The following is a 15,992-nucleotide window of genomic DNA, read 5'->3' as shown; positions in this document are numbered from 1 at the left end:
ATCCACAAATCTAACAAAAAAGCTGAATACCTGTCAATGACAGTCAGTCAGACATGCTTGAAGGTTGCATTCGTTACTATTGCAACAATAATAGGCTGTGGGCGTGTTTTTTCATAATCATTGGCCGGTAGAAATAAAAAGAAAGAAACAAAACTGAAGCACTCTGTTTGAAATGCAAATAACATGAATGTTCTCACATCACACAGAATAACATTATTAAGAATAATGAATATTTAAAATCAACTAATTTTATATATTCTGTTTTAAATATCCTGATGGTAGTGTTGTAAGAGACAACTCTACACACAAATGTACTGTTTAAACAACAACAACAAAAAAAGTTCAATTAAGCCCTATAATGATAGCGAATTATAGCAACATGGAGTGATATTTGCAACAAAAAAATAAATCCTTCCTTTTGTACTGAGATTTCAATCACCAGTGAAGACAACATGAGCCAGAGAAAGAGAACAAAGAGGGAAATCTTTTACTATTTAGTGAAGAGAAGTTAGTTTATGAATAGTTGAGAAAGTGCATGATAATATTTACATTTAGATAGTCTATCCATGGAAGTATTGTTTGATTAATTTTTATTAAATGTATCGGTAACTTATTACGATAAGCCTGTGTTGTGTGTATACATTAACATTACACAATTAATTAACATGAAAAATGAACAATATTTTTACACCATTTTTAATCATGGTATATGCCAATTTCTACATACACTAATACAGTTTAATATTAAAAATCAGTAATGTAACATCAATAAAGGTGCAATATGTAACATTTTTCATGTAATATTCACCTTTTTTTGCCAATGTGTGAACGGCTTGTAATGCAACTTAAATAATGAGCTCTTCTCGGACTTCCTAGGTTGCCTATTAAAGCCTATAGACTGATTTTCATGCAAAGGGAGCGGGTAGCTTTTGCCAGGAAAATCCAAAGGATGTGACATTTATGTGCACTCCCGAGAGCCTTGCCTCAGACAGTAGCTTCTCTTCTGCTATTCAACAGCGTCAACAAAATGCAACACTAGGTAACGTTATCTTAGAGATGGAATCCAGCAAACATCCGGCTCCCAGCACAACACCGACTCCTACACAAACTCTGAGTAAGCCAAAATAAAATAAAATAAAAAAACATTTACTGAATCCCGTCTGGCTAAGCGGGAACGTGATCGTGGTCGAGTGAAAACTAGAGTGAACATCGGCAGGGCATTTGATTCCTGGAGGGACCTTCGTTCGGTTTTGGGGATCAAAACTGACCCTGAATTGGCATTCTTCTAATTGGGCAGGTAAGCTTACATAACTGCAAAGCATGTGAAATATAGTGCCATAAGGGTTGATCTGTGTAATTTTAGCTAACTTGATCTTGCCTGCTAACGCTGACGAATTGTAAGCTACCTTGCTTTGTAACTTCCAAATAATTTCAGCGATCTTCTCTTTATACTAAAGGTCAGGTATGCTGATTCACTGTAACTGACATAATGTTCATCTGTAATTATTCAGCAAGGTAAACTACGATAACACATGAAATTAATGCTAGACAATGTTCAAGATAATGCAAAAAGCTCCACTCATTAGTGTAACGTAACTTGGTTATACAGAAAATATATACAATATATTATTATAAAACAATAGCGCATCGATATATCAAAATGACAGTTGTGATGGAATCACATCAGTACTGAATTGTGTCAACATATTTATAATGTACAGTCTATTTTATAAACAGCTAATGTCATCATCCACCAATTTTAGCTAACAGCTACTGATAAAGCTGGCTAGCTAGCTAACGTCGACATAGGCTATTGTATAAATGCAGTCAATGTATCAAGCAAAGAAAAGTGATTACTTCAAACTACAATCTCGCATAGTCAGACCTATCTCCACACTTTGTTTTAGCCCTGTTCCAGCACTGGAGAGTCAAATATAATATACAGTCTCAAAGTTTGTAGTAAAACAATCATAACTGTGTAATTTTAATTATGCTACCTCATCTGTGATCATAATGCCAGTGAATCACGTTCAGTCTCGCTTCCCTATGGAGTCATGCTCGCTCGCGTCCCTATACAATGTGTGCGCGATCACGAGCAGCAGGCTGTAGTTCACTTAACGGCCACAGGTGTCATTAATAACAAGGGTTTCTGAATCTTACATACTGCACCTTTAAGAATTAACATAAACTAACAATGAACAATATTGTATGTATAAATTAACATAAACCAGATATTCCAAGATGAATAAATGTATGAAAAAATATTCATTGTTATTTCTTGAAACCTAATTTGGAATATAATACATTACATGTGCATGTGTTAATGTATAACCTTAACATAAAATGTATAATTAAATCATAAAACCCAACAACAACAACCCCTCCCCACCCCCCGAAGGTCATTGTGTAATTCGCACCATGATCAAAACATTGCTCAGTTCATCTGAGCAGCCCGAAATAGCAACATTGGCCCAACCAATGTGATGAGTTCAGAGCAAGATTACCTAATATACACTAAGAGTGATGGGGAAATCTTTTTGAAAACATCTAGGGGTATTAAAATGTTTCTTTATTTTTAGAGGTGCAGAGTTGTTTGAAGCCAAATTGAAGAAAAGGGTGGCAGCCAGATTAGAGATGGAGAAAAAATCTGTGGAGACACTGAAGAAACAGTATGTGTGTTTTTGATCATATATGATGGAATGCCTTAAATGTGTATGCAGTAAATGTAAATCCAGTTTCATTTTGACCCACAGGATGGAGAAAATCAAGTCAAAACAGAAGAACCCTCATCATCAGCTCACATCACCTACCTCACATACACCAAAGTCTTCTGGTAGTGTTGATGCCTCTGACTGCGCTTAGACTATCGCAGCAGAATCATAATATCAATCAATCAATCAATTAATTAATCAGTCAACCACATTTATATATAGCACATTTAAAACAACACACGTTGACCAAAGAGCTTTACATAAAGTAACCATAAACAAATCATGCACATTCAGTGAACATAAATACCATAGCAACACAAATAAATATAATTACACAATCTATGCACAGTCAAAAGCAAGAGAGAAAAGATTAGTCTTCAAATGAGATTTAAAAAACATCAACTGTGGTACAGGATCTGATATGGAGAGGCAAACTATTCCAAAGACGAGGAGCAGCAAAAGAGAAGGCACAATCTCCTTTTGATTTTAGACGAGGCTTAGAAATGATTGAAAGAAAACCCTGTGATGGCCTTAGAAGTCTAGAAGACATATATTGCTGAAGGAGTTCCACAATGTCAGGAAGTGCCAAGCCATGCAGACCCTTAAAAACAAATAATAAAATCTTATACTGAATTCAGAATTTAACTGGGAGCCAAAGGAGAGATGCCAACACAGGTGATTTACTAGCATGCTTCCTAGTTCCAGTCAGAAGCCTAGCAGCAGCATTTTGAACTAACTGCAGACGTGACAGTGAGGCATGAAAAATACCATAATACAATGAGTTACAGTAATCCAGTTTAGAAGAAATAAAAGCATGTATAACAACCTCCAGATCCTTAAAAAACAGAAAAGGTTTACATTTCGCAATAATACTTTCCGAACATCATAAAATAAAGTACTGGATGAAAGTGTAATCTGTGTGTCTTTAATGTGAAGAGCTAACTAATGTGTGAGTGTGTGTGTCTAGACTGTGGCTATCATCTGTTTGAAAGTGACAGTGAGGAAGAGGAGGAGATACAGGGCAGAACACAGGATGACACTTTACAGAAGAAGAAAACTGCTTTTCAGGTGAGAATAAAAGAAAAGTCATGCATATATACTAAGGTTTGAGGTGTCTATAGTCTCACCAACTAGCTACTGGGGTGCCTCAAGTTTCAGTCCTTGGACCGCTCCTCTTCTCCATATACATGTCATCACTAGGATCTGTCATTCAGGCACATGACTTTTCCTATCACTGCTATGCTGATGACACACAACTCTACCTCTCATTCCAGCCTGATGATCCAACAGGATCTCAGCCTGCCTAGCAGACATTTTGTGCTGGATGAAAGGTCACAACCTCCAACTCAACCTTGCTAAAACAGAGCTGCTTGTGCTTCCAGAGAGCCCACCAATTCATCACAACTTCACCATTCAACTAGACTTGTCAATGATTACACCATCCAGGACAGCCAGAAATCTTGGAGTTTTGTTTGATGATCAGTTGAACTTCACAGACCATATCACAAGGACTGCCCAATCGTGCAGATTTGCCTTGTACAACATTAGGACAATCAGGCCCTTCCTATCGGCACATGCTACACAACTCCTCATCCAAGCTCTTGTTCTATCCTGGCTGGATTATTGCAGTGCTCTTCTGGCAGGCCTTCCAGCATGTACTGTCAAACCTCTGCAATTAATCCAGGGTGCGGCAGCGAGAGTGGTCACATTAAGTTCAACGCATTGATGCTTGCTTACAGAACAACCACTAGCTCTGCACCCCACTATCTAAACTCACTACTTCAGACTTATGTTCCCTCCAGAAACCTTTGTTCTGAAGGTGAATGGCGCCTCGTGGTGCCATCTCACAGAGGCACAAAATCACTGTCCCGGACTGTTACAGTGACCGTTCCCTGGTGGAATGACCTGCCTAATTCCACCCGAGCATCTGTGTCTTTAGCCTCTTTCAAAACACAGCTAAAGACACATATTTTTCTTGAACACCTAACCCATTCATACTAACACACTACCTTCATGTTCTTTAAAAAAAAATAAAACAATTCTTGCTATGTATACTGCTCTAAGCTATGCGAGACTTGTATTACAGCGCTTATTATATTGTTTCCCCTTTTGTTGGATGAATCGCTTCTATTGTTCTCCTCATTTGTAAGTTGCTTTGGATAAAAGTGTCTGCTAAATAAATAAATGTAAATGTAATACTCCCATTAGCTTAGCAGGTGTTTGACTGTAACCAGAGATGTCTCCTTGCAACCTAACTGATAAACAATGTTGAAATGCTAGCATTTGTGCTGCAGGTGTACGGTTATCAAAAGAGAGTATAATATACAATGTTTTATACACCTGTTTCCGCAGGCATTTGTTAAAATAGCTTTAACATCATGTAATGTAGGAACTGTGACTCATTTATCGATATTACTTAATAATAGTTAATGTTTATTAGGGGTGTGCAGTGAAGCTATTATCTGTATCTGCTTTTGCTCATTTGACAAAATTATCTGTATCTGTATTCGGACAGAACCGGGTGTGGGCTGGACTTAAACCGGAAGAGCATCAAAACTAAATGAAACACCCATTTTTTAAATTACCTCTTACATTTATAGTTTATACTAATAAAATATGCCTTGTATATGCCTTTTCATAATAATAGCCTAATAATAATAATCTTCTTCTTTCGGCTGCTCCCGTTAGGGGTCGCCACAGTGGACCATCCGAGATCCGCATATTTTTACAAAAATATTTTTATTTTTATTTTTGGGATTTTCTCTCCTTTTCTCCCCAATTTGGAATGCCCAATTCCCAGTGCACTCTAAGTCCTCATGGTGGCATAGTGACTCACCTCAATCCGGGTGGCGGAGGACGAATCTCAGTTGCCTCCGCGTCTGAGACCGTCAATCCGTGCATCTTATCGCATGGCTTGTTGAGTGCATTACAGTGGAGACCTAGCATGTGTGGAGGCTTCACGCTATTCTCTGTGGCATCCACGCACAACTCATCACGTGCCCCACCAAGAGCGAGATCCACATTATAGCGACCACGAGGAGGTTAACCCAACATTACTCTACCCACCCTAGCAACCGGGCCAATTGGTTGCTTAGGAAGCCTGACTGGAGTCACGTGATCTTCATATTTGACTTGGCACAGGTTTTACACCGGATGCCCTTCCTGATGCAACCCCTAGTGGATGGAGGACTCTCACTCACACCTATGAGGCAATTTAGAGTCTCCAATTCACTTAACCTGCATGTCTGTGGACTTGTGGGGGAAACCGGGGCAATAATAATAATAATTATTATTGTTATTGTTGTTGGGCCTCATGTATTCAGATAGAAGACAAAGGCAGGCCTAACCCAGTCGTAAAACCTAACTGAGGCCCACACACTCCGTCATAAATCTTACTGATAAAAACTGCGCCAAAACAGACTACAAATCCCATGAAGCCTTGCTCACTAAAGGATCGAACTCTCAACTCCTTTTGGATGAGGCACACAACAGAACGCCCCTCAACCATGACGTCATCAGGAGTAGAAATACCTCTGAGATGCTTCCGGGATTTACTTCCAGCAGCTTTGCTCGCCGTGCGTAGACGCAGATCATCGCTGCTCTCAGGTGTAGCCTCGTGGCACAAGGAAGTAACGTCCGACTTGAAACTCTGGCCATACAATCTCCATCTCGCTGGATGAGCTGAGATTACTCTGTGTTCCACCGAACACTCTAACGGATCTGAAGGAGACTGCTGAGCAATCGATTTTTTATTACCAGATGAAGCTGAATTTGTTGGCTACATTAACTGTGGAATATGTTCTTAACTGGCTTCTCCTGGTGTTTCTGATTTTAGAATTTTCATTTTTCTGTGCATGTATAACAACATTATTCTGGAGGCAGGAGGTGCCAAGCAAAATGTGAAATGTCAAGCACAAATTTTGAAGTGAATAAAAAATACAAAATCAAACATTAAAAGAAATGAAAATAAAACAATATAGCCTATACAAACAGGTGAAAGTCCTGTAAGTTTATCAGGAATTTTTACAATAGGACACAATTATTTAGTTAAATAATAATAATAATAGCCTAATAATTATAACAATAATGTTAAATTTATATAGCACCTTTCCTGAGTTCAAGAACACTTATCATTCTGACATTTAGCATGGTTTAAAGAAGAAGAAAAAAGACAGAGCATGTTTCAGTTTCTTCATTTTACATAAGGAGGAATATTCCTAATAGATGAATACTCTATGGAGCATTTAAACCTTTATGGAGCATTTTAACTAACCAGATAATTACCTTAAATCGCTGATATGGATATATATGTAATCAACTTTAAGAGACGGATGGATGGGCTCCGACGTGAAATCATCACTTCAGGTCAGGAATTTAACATTGCGCTCAGATAATAAGGAAATGCATGGGAATCACGTGTGAATTGTGTGATATATTAACATAAACATTTCAAGAAGTGAAAAATGTATATGATGTCGTATCTTAGTTAATGTTACACTTGACAAACTCCAGACCATGCCCAGCCGATCTGAAATCACCACTATTACCCCTCCTAATCCCCAACCCCACACTGGCCCCCAACAACATCCCAGTGGTCATACATGATTATAGACACACAAACACACACACAAAAATATATAATAATCACACATATTGACTACACCTCTCTGTCCACTGCCCCTCCCTGAGAGCCCTCCAGAAACGCCAGATATCCACCCCATTTCCCCACAAACAAGTCCAATTTCACCAGTCTTCTAAATGACCCTTCTTCAAAGGTCACCACCCTCCCCATCTCTGAGCACCACTCCTGAAATGGGGCTGCTCCAGCCTACTTCCAACCCCTCAAAATTATCTGTCTGGCAATCATAATGCTAGTTAGGACCCAGTTTTTGATATGCTTATTCTCCATATTAATGACCGCCCCATCACCTAAAATACAGAATCTGTGGCAAAATAAAATCTGAGAGTCCAATATCTCACACATAATACTCTGAATCGTCAACCAAAATTCTTGGATCTTAACACATCCCCAAAAGACATGGGTTGTGATTCCATATTCTGATTGACATCTCCAGTGTGTCTTTAAGACCAAGCCCATACAATCTAGAGGGGGTCCAATAGACTATGTAAAATCTTTATTTGCATAAGGCGAAACCTTGCATCTCTACATGCAGACTTGATGTTATTTAGAATCCTAGCCAACACTCCCTCCTCCAATAACAAGTTTAGATCTTTCTTCCATAATCTCTAAAGAGAAGTTTTAGTTCCATCCCCTAGACTCTGAATTAGCAGGGAGTAATACATTGATGCCTCATGACCTTTTCCAAAAGCAGTAATCACCACTTCCAGAGTATCTGCTGTTTAGGATGGTGTAAACTACTCCCAAAAACAGTACAGAGCAGGTGGCGGAGCTGTAAATACTTACAGAACTGAGATCTGGGAATCCCAAACTGTTGAATCAAATTTTGAAAGGATCTCAACACTTCACTCTCCTATAGGTCACCGAGTGTAGTAACCAGCAGAAAGGGGATTTATTAATACATAATTTGGGGTTCAGACATATGCTCAAGGCAACATTTAAATAAATGTCTGAATTAAACTTTCTGGACACTTTTGTCAACACAGAGTGCAAATGTGAGATAACGGGGTGTAACTTAACTTCTCCGATTAGTTTTATAGAAAGGCTTTGCAGTGGCGAAATATGGGCCAGAACTTCCTGTTCAATACAAAACCATGGAGAGGCTCTCTCAGGTGGAAGAGACCAATGAGCCAAATGTCTAATACCAAATGCATAATAATAAAACAAAATCTTGGGTAGGCCTAGCTCACCTTTGTCATTCGGCCTATGCAACTTATTGAAATGTAATCTGGGACGCTTACCATTCCAAATGAAGGACTTCGCTATGCTATCAAATTAATTGAAATAATAGAGAGGGAAATATACAGGGAGAGATTGTAACAGGTAGTTATATTTTGGAATACAATTCATTTTAATAACATTAACCTTCCCAATCATAGATAAATGTAATTAAGCCCACCTGCCCATATCACTCAAAAACTTTTTTATCAAGGGGTCAAAATTAACTAACTAAATCACACAAATTTATGGGAATAAAATGCCCAAATACTTAATGCCCTGTTTGGGCCACTGAAAGGCGCCTGGCTGAAAAGCAGTTACTGGGCAGTACACTGTCAGAGCCAAAGCTTCGGATTTACACAAATTGACTCTGAATCCTGAGAACTTAGAAAAGGAATGAATAATTCTGTGGAGGCGAGGCATAGATCTAGTGGGGTCGGAGATGAATAATAAATTATCATCAGCGTAAAGCAAAAGCTTATGCGCCACACCTCCCGCCACCACCCCTGGAAAATCATCTTCCCTTCTTATGTGGCTGCTAATGGTTCCATGGCAAGACAGAACAATAATGGGGAAAGAGGGCAACCCTGCCGGGTGCCCCTATCCAGATTAAAATAATCTAAAATTAATCAATTTGTTTGTACCACTGCTACCGGGTGTCTATAAAGTAACTTAATCCATCAAATAAAAGTTTTTCTGAACACGTATATTTCCAAAATCTTAAAAAGTTAATCCCATTCTACCATATCAAATGCCTTTTCAGCATCAAGTGAGATGAGAGCGACCGGAGTCTAATCATTCGCCACTGACCACATGATATTGATGAAATGCCTAATGTTATCGGAAGAGCTGCGGCCCCGAATAAACCCCACCTGATCTATACGTATAAGAGATGTCATAACTTTACTCAGTTGGTTAGCCAGAATGTTTGACAATATTTCAACGTCTAGCTGGATCAGGGAAACTGGACGGTAACACTTACACTAGCTTGGATCTTTGTCCTTTTTAAGTATCAGACTGATCCGGGCTTTTGTCATGGTTGGTGGAAGCTTTCCATTGTTTAATGATTCCATATAACCTTTTAGCAAAAGTGGAGCCAGTTCTGTAGCATAATATCTAAAAAATTCAGCGGCAAAGCCATTTGGCCTCAGAACCTTGCCTGTAGGTAAGGCCTTAATTTCCTCTGCTCAGTCGTCAGTTTAGGGAGTTCTAATGGTTCCACAAAGTTTCTAATATCTTCATCAGTAGACGAAGACTACTATAAATATCAAGATAGAATTCTTTAAAAGCATTATTATATGAATGGCCGAGGTAAAAATGTCACCACCAACCATTTCACTGAGGGAATGGTAGAAAAAGACTCTCTCTGCTTTATATATCTAGCCAAAAGCTTCCCTGCTTTGTACCCTGACTCAAAGAATGACTGTCTTGCCCTGAATAGCCAAAACTCCACCTTTCGTGACAAAATAGTATTATATCTGTATTTCAATTGGGTCAATTCTCTGAGGCCATCAGACGACATTCGGTGCTTCAGCTCTGCCTCGGCACTTTTAATATTCCCTTCCAACTCCACAAGTTCTCGTGCTTTAGACTTTTTGATGAATGAGGCATACTGTATGATCCAACCCCTAAGAACTGCCTTAAGCACCTCCCATGCCACACACACAGAGGATACTGAGGACCAGTTGGTCTCCATATACACATTGATTTCAGCCTTTAAGATTTGTTGGAATTCAAGATTTTGCAAAAGGGATACATTAAAGCGGCAACTATATGATTTCTTTTTCTCCGTATGTGGCAACATCTCTAAACTCACCAGGGTGTGATCTGAGACTAAAATGTTTCCAACTGAGCAATCCACGACAGATGAAATGAGGGATTTCGATTATTTTTTAAATCTATTCTAGAATAGATCTTATGGACAGGTGAAAAAAAAGTATAGTCCCTACCAGATGGGTTCAAAAGTCTCCAAATAACTGTAAGACCAAGATTTCTACATATCCTGTGAAGCGTCAGTGTTGCTCTAGGGGGCTTGCACAGTTTTGCTTCACTATGATCAAGGACTGAGTCCATCAAAAGATTAAAGGCTCTTCCCAATATTATACCATGAGGGGTGCCAGTGGCTTGCAACATCCCTTCAAGATCTATAAAAAAGCCCTGATCATCAACGTTAGGTGTGTAAATATTAGCTAAAATCAACCTTTGCCCCTGAATTTCTGCTAAAACAATAATGACTCTTCCTAATTTATCTTTAATCTGTTCGATACATTTGAATTGTAGATGCTTACTTATCAATGTAATGACTTCCCTGCTTTTACTTGAGCCAGCACTAAAGAAAACATGTCCACCCCATATCTTCCCAAATTTTTCAGCTTCCTCCGGAGAAAGGTGTTTCTTGAAGAACACTATATCATATTTCTTACGTTTAAGAAAAGTAATAACTTTGCTTCTTTATATGGCTGTGCCCTAACCCATACACATTCTACGTGGAGAGAGACAATCCACTCATATTAACATTTGATATTTTGACATATTACGAGAGCCCCTGCGACAACTTTGCCATCGGATTGCTGAAGTCCGGTGCTTCAATACAAATTTTGTGAGACAGAATTACATAACAGAAGAAAATCTATAAAACAAACTCCAGCCAATAGGCAGAATAAAAACAAAGAACATGTAGATTCATCCACATACTGTCCCAAAGGTGTGTTCCTCCCCAAAACAAGCTCCAGCCTCTAGCAGAACCAAAACGCACACACACACAAAATAAATAAATAAAAAGAAAAAAGAAAGGGTTCAGTTTCCTCGTCAGTCAAACGAATGTTCAGTGATCCGGCTATTTCATAAATGTAGCAGATTAACTAATCCTTCCATTGTCCTGCAAAAAAAATATTCACAAAACAAACTCCACCCAATAGGAGGCACAAGTACAAAGAATGAGCAGATTCATCCACAACTGTCCCGAAGGAGTGTTATTCCACAAAACAAACTCCAGCCACTAGACGGAACCATCACAAAAAGAAACAAAAAAGACGCCCAGTTTCCTTGGACAGTCAAACTCACTCGGGAGCAACATGAAAATCACCAAATGGCTTACTCATTCCAAAAACTTTATGAAAGACATCGCTTGTTGTGGGCATGTAAATACTTTGTGGCTATCCTTAGTATCTATTCTCAATTTGGCCGGGAACAAAGTTCCCAAAGTTCCTTGATTCGATCACGTTTCTCTCTTGTCGAAGTCTGTTGTGGTTCGTCTGTTGTGTTGTGGTTCTTCCAAGAAAGCTTTCCTTTATGCCTTCACCTTGCGTAACACAAGATCTTTATCGGATGATCTCCGAAATTTGGCCTGTCTGCCTGTTATGTCGAGCAGACTTTGGAAGAGCTTGTCTAGGAATTTCACCATATCTCGGCCTTCCTCATTCTCAGGAATTTCAACAATTCGGATGTTGTTTCACCGATTACGATTCTCAAGGTCTTCCAACTTTTCCCAGACGCACTGCAAATTTGCCTTGGTCGCTAGTAGATTAGCATCTAATTTCTTCTCCGATGACTCCAGATAATCAGTCCATTTCATGACGTCTCTGAGTTGGTTTCTTGTAATCCCATTTCACCTCCATCGCCATAATCGATCAATTTATTACAGCAAGATCCTTCAAGTCTGCAACGACCTTCGTCAGCATCACAGACATGCTGGACATTGAATTTCTCCCGCCGCACCTTCCAAATTGAATCCCTGGTCTGTGGCCCTGTCAGAGGTATCAGCTTGAGCACGTAAGTGTCTTTTAATGTCTTCAGGGCCCGAGGATTTTGAATTCTTTGACATATTGTCTTCATAGAACAGTTATGAAACAGTGTGTATCGAATCTCAACGGTTGATGACACAAAATTATTAAAAACTAGCAAAGTGCGCAGAGCTTGCCATTCACACGTCTGACCCTCGCATGGCGTCATGCGACTCCAATATTTACTATTTATGTACTTTATTTCAATTATATTAATTTGTTATATATGACCGCCAACTCACACTTTGCAGTTTGTTTTAAGCAAATTAATTAATAATTTTGAGATACCATGCATTAATTAATCGAACGGTGATTAAAATGACTGGAAATACCTGTGCATTAAACGGTTTTAACACACACATTCCAGCCAATCAGAATCAAGTATTTAAACAGGCCATGTTATATACTGTATATATCTACACACACACACACACACACACACACACATATATGTACTGTGTATATACTGTATATTAAACTAATTAGGAATAGGAAATACAATTAAAAATAATAATAAATAAACTCTCGTGCCTACCTTACAGTACAACGAAGATGAATTCCTTCATTAGGGTCTGAATGTGAATTCTGTTTGTGAGATTTTGATTTGGATGAACACTAAAAAAATCTTAAATTTGGTTTTGCACCATCAAACTTCTAGCTACAGTTATCCTGTGCCAGGGCCATGTGTGTGTGGTAATCAATAGGAAAAATATGATGCGTTAATCCCATTTCGAGAAAGAAATCTTAAAATGTAAAATAAAAACAGTTTAATAAAATCATAGATTTATAGTCTGAAGGAATGAAGCAATCATATATAAAAAAAAACAACTCAAAATGCAAGCTTATTAGTTGAAACTTTGGCCAATAAATAAGCTTGCATTTTGATTTGTGCAGTTATTTTTCCCCCCTTTATAGAAAGTATAAAATGTATGTATTTTTTATATATAAAACTGTTGGGCGATATGCAAGAAATATGTTCACAATTTTCTTTTTTTTTTTTTTATCACTTTTTTCCCCAATTTGGTATGCCCAGTTCCCACTACTTAGTAGGTCCTCGTGGTGGTGCAGTTACTAACCTCAATCCGGGTGGCAGAGGACAAGTCTCAGTTGCCTCCACTTCTGAGACCGCCAATCTACGCATCTTATCACGTGGCTCATTGTGCATGACACCACGGAGACTCCGCAAGTGGAGGCTCATGCTATTCTCTGCGATCCACGAACAAATTACCACGTGCCCCATTGAGAGTGAGAATTACTAATCGCGACCGCAAGGAGGTTACCTCATGTGACTCTACCCTCCCTAGGCCAACTCAACCGGGCCAATTTGGTTGCTTAGGAGACCTGGCTGGAGTCACTCAACATGCCCTGCATTTGAACTTGCGACTCCAGGGATGGTAGTCAGCATCTTTACTTGCTGAGCTACCCAGGCCTTCTACAATATTCTTATTAAAAATATATAAACTCAGCAAAAAAGAAACGTCCTCTCACTTTCAACTGCTTTTATTTTCAGCAAACTTAACATGTGTAAATATTTGTATGAACATAAAAAGATTCAGCAGCTAAGACATAAACTGAACAAGTTTCACAGACATGTGACTAACAGAAATGGAATAGTGTGCCCCTGAAAGGGGGGTCAAAATCAAAAGTAACACTCAGTATCTGGTGTGGCCACGAGCTACATTAAGTACTGCAGTGCATCTCATCCTCACAGTACGGACATTGCAATTTATTGCCCTGGCCACATCTGCAATCCTCATGCCTCCATGCAGCATGCCTAAAGCACATTCACGCAGATGAGCAGGGACCCTGGGCATCTTTCTTTTGTTTCAGAGTCAGTAGAAAGGTCTCTGTTGTCCTAAGTTTTTATAACTATGACCTTAATTGCCTACCATCTGTAAGCTGTTACTGTCTTAATGACCGTTCCACAGGTGCATGTTCATTATTTGTTTATGGTTCATTGAACAGGCATGGAAAACATTGTTTAAACCCTTTACAATAAAGATCTGTAAAGTTATTTGGATTTTTACAAAATTATCTTTAAAATACAGTGTCCTGAAAAAGGGACGTGTCTTTTTTTGCTGAGTTTATATATATTGTAATATCCGATTACAGCATCAACGCCACTGCCCTCACTGTCGAGGGTGTATGTAATATTTTTGCTTTACTGATTTTGCTCTCACATTGAAATTCATTTATTGAAACATGAAAAACTTAATCCAAAGATATTTCTAAATTCAAATTGCCCTTTAAACTAAATGCAAAAAGCAATTAAAATAATGAAGAGATCAAAATATTTGTATATGTAACCACCTCTCATTTGCCGTCATGCAAGCAACAGGTGGAAACTAATTTATACAAATTAAGATCTATAGAAAATTATAAATTAAAACATATTAATAATGATATTATATATATATATATATATATATAGCCAAAATTTTGGAATAATGTACAGATTTTGCTGTTTCAGAAGGAAATTGGTACTTTAAATCACCAAAGTGGCATTCAACTGATCATAAAGTATAGTTAGGACATTACTGATGTAAAAATCCAGGTGACCGACAGACCAAGGAGGAGCCGGAAGGACGAGGGACCCCGGCAAAGCCGACAGGCTGAAGGACCGCAGTGGAGCCGAGGGAATGCAGAGCTGAGGCAATGTCGAGGGACCGACAGGCCAAGGCGAAGTCCAGGGCTCGGAGGGTCCAGGTGGGGTCGGAGGGCCGAAAGTTCCCCTTGCCTGCTCAGGAGAACTAAGGGTGGGTATAAGGGTGGGAAACATCTCCAGGTCCAACTGCTTAGGTGTGGCTGTGACGTGGCATGGAGCAGGCTGAGGCATTGCTGTGACATGGCATGGAGCAGGCTGAGGCATTGCTGTGACATGGCATGGAGCAAAAGATGGCGCTAGCTCAGCGACCATGATGAGGAACTCTGGCTTGGTGACCATGACATGAAACTCTGGCTTGGGGGCGATGACTTGAAACGTTGGCTCAGCGCTGGCCATGTCGTGGAATGCTGGCTCAGCAGCGGCCATGTCATGGAACTCTGGCTTGGCGGCGGCCATGTCGTGGAACACTGGCTCGGCAGCGGCCATGTCGTGGACCTCTGGCTCGGCGGCAGCCATGTCGTGGACCTCTGGCTCGGCGGCGGCCATGTCGTGGGCCTCTGGCTCGGCATCCAGCTCCCCCACAGTGAACATAGGACCAGTGATCTGAAGGGCAAGGTCAATATACTGAGCGAGGCTGAGGGAACTGCGACCGACAGGCATCGAAATGGAGACTGGCTCACTCAGTCCAAATCGGAAACAGTCTTTAAGGGCAACCTCATTGAAGTCCACCCGGCAGGCCAGAGCGCAGAAGTCCTCCACAAAGTCCTCCAGGAGACGATTCCCCTGATGTAGGCAAAGGAGCTGAATTGCTGGGTTCATTTGTTCGGTCAAGTATTCTGTAACGTTGCTGGCTGCTGGCAATGATGATGATGAAGATGATGATGATGATAAGAACCCAAGTGCAATTTATTTATAGACGTGAAAACCAATAACCCTAACTATAAACATGAACTAAACAAAACATAAATATGAACTTGACTTAACTTGACTTGACATAACGTCCTGGTTACTTGCGTAACCTCCGTTCCCTGATGGAG

The 15,992-nt window shown here is 39.6% G+C and overlaps 1 protein-coding gene across 1 annotated transcript in view; it reads left to right on the top strand.

Moving 5' to 3' along the window:
• Positions 1-15,992, top strand: part of si:dkey-11f4.7 (piezo-type mechanosensitive ion channel component 2) — a 648,587-nt gene that overhangs the window by 353,051 nt on the left and 279,544 nt on the right. Inside the window, 3 exon segments of the mRNA XM_051709767.1 lie at positions 2,580-2,669; positions 2,754-2,836; positions 3,679-3,779. Of these exon segments, the coding sequence (XP_051565727.1) occupies positions 2,580-2,669; positions 2,754-2,836; positions 3,679-3,779 (274 nt within the window).

This window comes from Myxocyprinus asiaticus, chromosome 11 (genome assembly GCF_019703515.2).
Source record: "Myxocyprinus asiaticus isolate MX2 ecotype Aquarium Trade chromosome 11, UBuf_Myxa_2, whole genome shotgun sequence".
NCBI lineage: Eukaryota > Metazoa > Chordata > Actinopteri > Cypriniformes > Catostomidae > Myxocyprinus > Myxocyprinus asiaticus.
This window is presented reverse-complemented; position numbering and strand designations above follow the sequence as displayed.